General features: G+C 48.4%; 1 protein-coding gene across 4 annotated transcripts in view; it reads left to right on the top strand.

Moving 5' to 3' along the window:
- Positions 1-9,163, top strand: part of LOC143296230 (homeodomain-only protein-like) — an 85,002-nt gene extending 75,839 nt beyond the window's left edge. For all 4 annotated transcript variants that reach the window (XM_076608072.1, XM_076608064.1, XM_076608079.1 and 1 more), the window contains one exon: positions 8,445-9,163. In XM_076608072.1, the coding sequence (XP_076464187.1) occupies positions 8,445-8,522 (78 nt within the window). In that variant the 3' untranslated portion in view covers positions 8,523-9,163. The remainder of the gene's footprint in view (positions 1-8,444) is intronic.
- The last annotated feature ends 1,242 nt before the right edge of the window (positions 9,164-10,405 follow it).

The following is a 10,405-nucleotide window of genomic DNA, read 5'->3' as shown; positions in this document are numbered from 1 at the left end:
ATGTATGTGTGTGTGTGTGTGTGTGTGTGTATCTGTATGTGTGTGTGTGTGTGTGTGTGTGTGTGTGTGTGTTATTTGAAACTGACAAGTCATGCTTGGCAGGAGAGGGGGGTGAAAGAGGGAGGGGGGGGGAAGGGGGGAGGGGGGTAGGGGGCATACATGTGCACAATTTTGGTAGTTTGACAGCTGTTTAGTGCTTTTGGTGGAGGTTCTCTCTCTCTCTCTCCCTCTCTCTTTTTGTATGTATGCGTGTGTGTGTGTGTGTGTGTGTGTGTGTGTGTGTGTGTGTGTGTGTGTGTGTGTGTGTGTGCATGACAGATTTCTTGTCTTGACTGTGAAAGGAACGTATATTGTGTCTTTTAAAACAGGCCTTTCTCACGTTGCCTGAAGAGAAAGAAGAATTATCAGACTTTTATCTCTTTCTCAGCCGCGCGGAATTACCAGTACGGACTTCACAGGAACCAGCTACATCTCTTTCCCACGCTGCTTTCAGAAAAGCAAAACAACAGAACAGTGCTCCCGTTATACTTTCCACACATTACAGCCATCTTTCTTTCCTTCTTTCTCTGTATTTCTTTTCTTTCTTTCTGTCTGTCTTTCGCTTTTCTTCTTTCATTCATTCTATGTTTTACGCACGGCGGCGCACGCACACCACACACACACACACGCACGCATACACACACACACACACGCACGCTCGCACGCACGCACACACACACACTCACACACACACACTCACACACACACGCACGCACACACACACACACACACACACATATGTACGCATACACATCAAACATACGCACGTGGCTTGTACAGGCAGTCACCCCACACTGTGCTATTTTCTGTGTAGATGACAGCTTGTGCCATGTGTTTGGCGATGAACTGTTTGTTGTTGAGAGATGACAGCTTGTGCCATGTGTTTGGCGATGAACTGTTTGTTGAGAGATGACAGCTTGTGCCATGTGTTTGGCGATGAACAGTTTGTTGTTGAGAGATGACAGCTTGTGCCATGTGTGTGGCGATGAACTGTTTGTTGTTGAGAGATGACAGCTTTGTGCCATGTGTTTGGCGATGAACTGTTTGTTGTTGAGAGATGACAGCTTTGTGCCATGTGTTTGGCGATGAACTGTTTGTTGAGAGATGACAGCTTTGTGTCATGTGTTTGGTGATGAACTGTTTGTTGAGAGATGACAGCTTGTGCCATGTGTTTGGCGATGAACTGTTTGTTGTTGAGAGATGACAGCTTGTGCCATGTGTTTGGCGATGAATTGTTTGTTGTTGAGAGATGACAGCTTGTGCCATGTGTTTGGCGATGAACTGTTTGTTGAGAGATGACAGCTTGTGCCATGTGTTTGGTGATGAACTGTTTGTTGAGAGATGACAGCTTGTGCCATGTGTTTGGCGATGAACTGTTTGTTGAGAGATGACAGCTTGTGCCATGTGTTTGGTGATGAACTGTTTGTTGAGAGATGACAGCTTGTGCCATGTGTTTGGTGATGAACTGTTTGTTGAGAGATGACAGCTTGTGCCATGTGTTTGGCGATGAACTGTTTGTTGTTGAGAGATGACAGCTTGTGCCATGTGTTTGGCGATGAACTGTTTGTTGAGAGATGACAGCTTGTGCCATGTGTTTGGCGATGAACTGTTTGTTGAGAGATGACAGCTTGTGCCATGTGTGTGGCGATGAACTGTTTGTTGTTGAGAGATGACAGCTTGTGCCATGTGTTTGGCGATGAACTGTTTGTTGTTGAGAGATGACAGCTTTGTGCCATGTGTTTGGCGATGAATTGTTTGTTGAGAGATGACAGCTTGTGCCATGTGTTTGGCGATGAACTGTTTGTTGTTGTGGGATATAAACGACACATGTTGAGCCTTCGCCAAGAACGTTACCATCAGGATGTGTGATTTTGTTTGATATGACTGTTACTACTTGACGTCACAACACACTTTGTCTGTCTGTGTGTGTCTGTGTGTCTGTATGTCTGTCTGTGTGCATGAGACAGACAGGGACAGGGCACAGAGAGAGGGGGACATATGAAATATCACTCAAAGTGAAAGGACTTTACAGAAAAAAAGAAAGAGAGAGAGAGTGAGTCACACACACACACACACACACACACACACACACACACACACACACACACACACACAGAGAAAGAAATAGAGAGAGAGAGAGAGAGAGGGAGGGGAGGGGGGGGCATACATGGGTAGATAGAGAAAAGTGAAACAGACAGACAGACAACGAGAGAGCGACAGGGTTGCATGTGGATTCTCGATCACGAAATCCTGGCATGTGCCAGCATCCCCTGAGTACTTGGCATCATCATCATCATCATCATCATCATCGTCATCATCCTCATTACGCAGGCACACCATCCTCCTCCTCCTCACCATCCTCCTCCTCCTCCTCACCATCCTCCTCCTCCTCACCATCCTCCTCCTCCTCCTCACCATCCTCCTCCTCCTCCTCACCATCCTCCTCCTCCTCCTCACCATCCTCCTCCTCCTCCTCCTCCTCCTCACCATCCTCCTCCTCCTCCTCACCATCCTCCTCCTCACCACCCTCCTCCTCCTCCTCACCATCCTCCTCCTCACCATCCTCCTCCTCCTCACCATCCTCATCCTCACCATCCTCCTCCTCCTCACCATCCTCCTCCTCCTCCTCCTCCTCACCATCCTCCTCCTCCTCCTCACCATCCTCCTCCTCACCACCCTCCTCCTCCTCCTCACCATCCTCCTCCTCCTCACATCCTCCTCCTCACCATCCTCTCTCCTCCTCCTCACCATCCTCCTCCTCACCATCCTCCTCCTCCTCACCATCCTCCTCCTCTCACCATCCTCCTCCGATCTCCTCCTCACCATCCTCCCTCCTCCTCCTCACCACCCTCCTCCTGACTCCTCACCATCCTCCTCCTCCACCTCCTCCTCCTCCTCCTCACCTCTCCTGCACCTCACCTCCTCCTCCTCACCATCCTCCTCCTCACCACCCTCCTCCTCCGCCGGCCTCGTCCCTCCCTCCTCCTCTTCCCTCTCCCTCACCATCCTCCTCCTCCTCACCATCCTCCTCCTCACCTCCTCCTCTCCTCACCACCCTCCTCCTCCTCACCCTCCTCCTCCTCACCATCCTCCTCCTCCTCCTCACCATCCTCCTCCTCCTCACCACCCTCCTCCTCCTCCTCACCACCCTCCTCCTCCTCACCATCCTCCTCCTCACCTCCTCCTCCTCACCATCCTCCTCCTCCTCCTCACCCTCCTCCTCCTCCTCACCATCCTCCTCCTCTCCTCACCCTCCTCCTCCTCACCATCCTCCTCCTCCTCCTCACCACCCTCCTCCTCCTCACCCTCCTCCTCCTCACCCTCCTCCTCCTCCTCACCATCCTCCTCCTCCTCACCCTCCTCCTCCTCCTCACCATCCTCCTCCTCCTCCTCACCATCCTCCTCACCACCCTCCTCCTCCTCCTCACCACCCTCCTCCTCCTCACCATCCTCCTCCTCCTCACCCTCCTCCTCCTCCTCACCATCCTCCTCCTCCTCACCATCCTCCTCCTCCTCACTACCCTCCTCCTCCACACCATCCTCCTCCTCTTCACCATCCTCCTCCTCTTCACCATCCTCCTCCTCCTCACCATCCTCCTCCTCACCACCCTCCTCCTCCTCCTCACCACCCTCCTCCTCCTCCTCCTCAGCATCGTCATCATTCTCATTGTGCAGGCACGCCATCATCATCATCACCTTCACCTTCATCATCATCATCATCATCATCATTCCGCAGCACACCACCACCACCACCACCACCATCATCATCATCATCACCATCATCATCATCATCATCACCACTATCATCATCATCATCACCATCATCATCATCATCACCATCACCACCACCACCACCACCACCATCATCATCATCATCATCACCATCATCATCATCATCATCATCACCGTCACCATCATCATCACTATCATCATCATCATCATCATTATGCAGCACACCACCACCATCATCATCATCATTGCCATCATCATCATCATTATTTTCATCATCATCATCATTATGCAGCACATCATCATCATCATTATGCAGCACACCACCATCATCATCATCATCATTAACATCATCATCATCATCATCATCATTTTCATCATCATCATCATTATGCAGCACATCATCATCATCATTATGCAGCACATCATCATCATCATTATGCAGCACATCATCATCATCATTATGCAGCACATCATCATTATGCAGCACACCATCATCATCATTATGCAGCACATCATCATTATGCAGCACATCATCATCCTCATTATGCAGCACATCATCATTATGCAGCACATCATCATCATCATTATGCAGCACATCATCATCATCATTATGCAGCACACCACCACCATCATCATCATCATTACCATCATCATCATCATCATCATCATTTTCATCATCATCCTCATTATGCAGCACATCATCATCATCATCATCAGCACACCATCATCATCATTATGCAGCACATCATCATCAGCACATCATCATCATCATTATGCAGCACATCATCATCATCATTATGCAGCACATCATCATCATCATTATGCAGCACACCATCATCATCATTATGCAGCACATCATCATCATCATTATGCAGCACATCATCATCATCATTATGCAGCACATCATCATCATCATTATGCAGCACACTGCGTTACTCCCGGTGTCAGTCAAAGCGCCCTGCTGCCTTGGTCATCATCAGAACTCTCATTAACTTGATCCCGGAACACCCCCCACAGCGCTACAGACAGCCCCATACAGACAGCCCCATGTAGACGTCATGATAATGATGTCAAAATTATGGTGTAGTACAGACAGCCCCATGTAGACGTCATGATAATGATGTCAAAATTATGGTGTAGTACAGACAGCCCCATGTAGTCGTCATGATAATGATGTCAAAATTATGATGTAGTACAGACAGCCCCATGTAGACGTCATGATAATGATGTCAAAATTATGATGTAATACAGACACCGCAAGCAGTCGTCACCATAAATCATAATCATGGTGTAATCATGTTTGAGCCAGCCACGGAGCACTAATTATCTCTAATCAAAGACAACACGTGTAGCAACAGCTCCAGGCTGTAGCCACACACAGCCCATTTCTGTAGCATGTGAGAGCGATGTGTGACACGTGTGGGGAGCTTATTAGCAATGCTCGTTCAGTCCCGTGAAATAAACATCAGCCAATTTATCGCAGGGCACGACAAATTGCTGTAACAGTAATGACCTGATTAGCGCGGTAAACTGGTTCCATACAGATCAGAATACATTAAAACAGCAACAACAGCACCGCGTTGACAGTGTTCAGTGTTCAGCTCCAGCATTGAATTGTCAGGATTTGTTTGACAGAATTACAGTCATGGCAGGGACGAGAGAGAGAGAGAGAGAGAGAGAGAGAGAGAGAGAGAGAGAGAGAGAGAGAGAGACGCCCAAGACCAAGGAGTGATGGAGTGAAGGAGGAAGAGGAAGGACGTGGAGTCATGATAAGGAAGAAGCAAAGTGAATGCTGAGAGGTCACACAGGGAAGGAGATTTGCCGAGAAGAAAATAGCTGAAGACGATCACAGTGATTAAGGAAGGTTTAAAAAAAAAAAAAAAAAAGAAAAGAAAAGAAAAAAGAAAAACAAAAGCATGTACACGTTGTGTGGTGTCATGTGTGATGGTACACGTTGTGTGATGGTACACGTTGTGTGGCGTCATGTGTGATGGTACACGTTGTGTGGCGTCATGTGCGATGGTACACGTTGTGTGGCGTCATGTGCGATGGTACATGTTGTGTGGCGTCATGTGCGATGGTACACGTTGTGTGGCGTCATGTGCGATGGTACACGTTGTGTGATGGTACACGTTGTGTGATGGTACACGTTGTGTGGCGTCATGGTACACGTTGTGTGGCGTCATGTGTGATGGTACACGTTGTGTGGTGTCATGTGCGATGGTACATGTTGTGTGGCGTCATGTGTGATGGTACACGTTGTGTGGTGTCATGTGCGATGTACACGTTGTGTGGCGTCATGGTACACGTTGTGTGGCGTCATGTACGATGGTACACGTTGTGTGATGGTACACGTTGTGTGATGGTACACGTTGTGTGGTGTCAGGTGTGATGGTACACGTTGTGTGGCGTCATGTGTGATGGTACACGTTGTGTGGTGTCATGTGTGATGGTACACGTTGTGTGGTGTCATGTGTGATGGTACACGTTGTGTGGCGTCATGTGCGATGGTACACGTTGTGTGGCGTCATGGTACACGTTGTGTGGCGTCATGTGCGATGTACACGTTGTGTGGCGTCATGGTACACGTTGTGTGGCGTCATGTGCGATGGTACACGTTGTGTGGTGTCATGGTACACGTTGTGTGGCGTTATGGTACACGTTGTGTGGCGTCATGTGCGATGTACACGTTGTGTGGCGTCATGGTACACGTTGTGTGGCGTCATGTGCGATGTACACGTTGTGTGGTGTCAGGTGTGATGGTACACGTTGTGTGGCGGCATGTGTGATGGTACACGTTGTGTGGTGTCATGTGTGATGGTACATGTTGTGTGGCGGCATGTGTGATGGTACACGTTGTGTGATGGTACACGTTGTGTGGTGTCAGGTGTGATGGTACACGTTGTGTGGCGTCATGTGTGATGGTACACGTTGTGTGGTGTCATGTGTGATGGTACACGTTGTGTGGTGTCATGTGTGATGGTACACGTTGTGTGATGGTACACGTTGTGTGGTGTCATGTGCGATGGTACACGTTGTGTGATGGTACACGTTGTGTGGTGTCATGTGCGATGGTACACGTTGTGTGGTGTCATGTGTGATGGTACACGTTGTGTGGTGTCATGTGCGATGGTACACGTTGTGTGATGGTACACGTTGTGTGGCGTCATGTGCGATGGTACACGTTGTGTGATGGTACACGTTGTGTGATGGTACACGTTGTGTGGTGTCAGGTGTGATGGTACACGTTGTGTGGCGTCATGTGTGATGGTACACGTTGTGTGGCGTCATGTGCGATGGTACACGTTGTGTGGTGTCATGTGCGATGGTACACGTTGTGTGGCGTCATGTGCGATGGTACATGTTGTGTGGCGTCATGTGCGATGGTACACGTTGTGTGATGGTACACGTTGTGTGGTGTCATGGTACACGTTGTGTGGCGTCATGTGCGATGTACACGTTGTGTGGTGTCATGGTACACGTTGTGTGGTGTCAGGTGTGATGGTACACGTTGTGTGGCGTCATGTGTGATGGTACACGTTGTGTGGTGTCATGTGTGATGGTACACGTTGTGTGGTGTCATGTGTGATGGTACACGTTGTGTGATGGTACACGTTGTGTGGTGTCATGTGCGATGGTACACGTTGTGTGGTGTCATGTGTGATGGTACACGTTGTGTGATGGTACACGTTGTGTGGTGTCATGTGCGATGGTACACGTTGTGTGATGGTACACGTTGTGTGGTGTCATGTGCGATGGTACACGTTGTGTGGTGTCATGTGTGATGGTACACGTTGTGTGGCGTCATGTGTGATGGTACACGTTGTGTGGTGTCAGGTGTGATGGTACACGTTGTGTGGTGTCAGGTGTGATGGTACACGTTGTGTGATGGTACACGTTGTGTGGTGTCATGTGTGATGGTACACGTTGTGTGGTGTCATGTGTGATGGTACACGTTGTGTGATGGTACACGTTGTGTGATGGTACACGTTGTGTGGTGTCAGGTGTGATGGTACACGTTGTGTGATGGTACACGTTGTGTGGTGTCATGTGTGATGGTACACGTTGTGTGGCGTCATGTGCGATGGTACACGTTGTGTGATGGTACACGTTGTGTGGTGTCAGGTGTGATGGTACACGTTGTGTGGTGTCATGTGTGATGGTACACGTTGTGTGGTGTCATGTGTGATGGTACACGTTGTGTGATGGTACACGTTGTGTGGTGTCAGGTGTGATGGTACACGTTGTGATGGTACACGTTGTGTGGTGTCATGTGTGATGGTACACATTGTGTGGTGTCATGTGTGATGGTACACGTTGTGTGATGGTACACGTTGTGTGGTGTCATGTGCGATGTACACGTTGTGTGGTGTCATGTGTGATGGTACACGTTGTGTGGCGTCATGTGTGATGGCACACGTTGTGTGGCGTCATGTGCGATGGTACACGTTGTGTGATGGTACACGTTGTGTGGTGTCATGTGTGATGGTACACGTTGTGTGGCGTCATGTGCGATGGTACACGTTGTGTGGTGTCATGTGTGATGGTACACGTTGTGTGGTGTCATGTGTGATGGTACACGTTGTGTGATGGTACACGTTGTGTGGCGTCATGTGTGATGGTACACGTTGAAATGGTTCTGTGTGTTCCAGAAATGGTTGTGTGTGTTCCAGAAATGGTTCCAACACCGACTGGCATGCTGGAGACAGAAACAGGGCCTGCCTGCCAACCAGACCTCCGTCAACGACTAATGTGACGTCATCCACCGACAGGAAGTGTCGTCACAAACTCACTTATTTATCTGATGATTTTTCAGTTTTTTATCTCTTTTTTTTTCCATTTGAACTTTTCTTTTAGACCGATCTCCATGTGTTATAAATCCACATTACTTCTTTTTGGACTTCAGCAGTAATTTTTTGGTTTGACTTTTTTCTCTCTTTTAGTTATGACAGGAAAAATGTACAGGGTCTTACGGGTTGAAAAATGAAATACAAGTTGTGTATTGTCATAAACACTGGCTTCCAAGGTGCAATATTGCAGATATTAGAAATCATGTCCCCAGACACTTCTAACATGTCCCCAGACACAAACAGCTGTAGATTGCTGTCACCAAGTCTGGAACATTACATGACCCCAGACACAGCTGTAGATAGCTGTCACCTGGAACATTACATGACCCCAGACACAGCTGTAGATAGCTGTCACCTGGAACATTACATGACCCCAGACACAGCTGTAGATAGCTGTCACCTGGAACATTACATGACCCCAGACACAGCTGTAGATAGCTGTCACCAAGTCTGGAACATTACAGGACCCCAGACACAGCTGTAGATAGCTGTCACCTGGAACATTACATGACCCCAGACAAAGCTGTAGATAACTGTCACCTGGAACATTACATGACCCCAGAAACAGCTGTAGATAGCTGTCACCTGGAACATTACATGACCCCAGACACAGCTGTAGATAACTGTCACCTGGAACATTACATGACCCCAGACACAGCTGTAGATAGCTGTCACCTGGAACATTACATGACCCCAGACACAGCTGTAGATAGCTGTCACCTGGAACATTACATGACCCCAGACACAGCTGTAGATAACTGTCCCCTGGAACATTACATGACCCCAGACACAGCTGTAGATAGCTATCACCTGGAACATTACATGACCCCAGACACAGCTGTAGATAGCTATCACCTGGAACATTACATGACCCCAGACACAGCTGTAGATAGCTGTCACCTGGAACATTACATGACCCCAGACACAGCTGTAGATAGCTGTCACCAGGCCTGGAACATTACATGACCCCAGACACAGCTGTAGATAGCTGTCACCTGGCCTGGAACATTACATGACCCCAGACACAGCTGTAGATAGCTGTCACCTGGAACATTACATGACCCCAGACACAGCTGTAGATAGCTGTCACCAAGTCTGGAACATTACATGACCCCAGACACAGCTGTAGATAGCTGTCACCTGGAACATTACATGACCCTAGACACAGCTGTAGATAACTGTCCCCTGGAACATTACAGGACCCCAGACACAGCTGTAGATAGCTGTCACCAAGTCTGGAACATTACAGGACCCCAGACACAGCTGTAGATAGCTGTCACCAAGTCTGGAACATTACATGACCCCAGACACAGCTGTAGATAGCTGTCACCAAGTCTGGAACATTACATGACCCCAGACACAGCTGTAGATAGCTGTCACCTGGAACATTACATGACCCCAGACACAGCTGTAGATAGCTGTCACCTGGAACATTAAAAGTGTGGAGTGGTGAAGAGGGGAAGGTTTGAATTAGTACACATGGTGTTGAGATGGGTGGGGGTGTAGGGGGTGGATAGATATAAAGGAAAGTCATTTAGCTGTCATAAACCTTCAATATTTCACCACTCATGTTGGTATGTAAGTAACGAACCGTATGTTGATCGCCACGAATGTACATAAAAAATATCCCGGCCTTTGTCCCGCCCCCTTTCATGTATTGCTCTGGTATCGGCAATTATTTCAGGTGGGTGTTTCTGAATGCATCAAGAAAAAGTCCTTTGCCTGTTTCGCTGTATTTACAACAGTCTTTCCGATGCTGTTGGTAAAAAAAAAAAAAAATCAAC

This window comes from Babylonia areolata, chromosome 2, assembly GCF_041734735.1.
Source record: "Babylonia areolata isolate BAREFJ2019XMU chromosome 2, ASM4173473v1, whole genome shotgun sequence".
Taxonomy (NCBI): Eukaryota; Metazoa; Mollusca; class Gastropoda; order Neogastropoda; family Buccinidae; genus Babylonia; species Babylonia areolata.
Note: the sequence above shows the minus strand (reverse complement) of the source record. Positions and strands in the feature narration are given on the sequence as shown.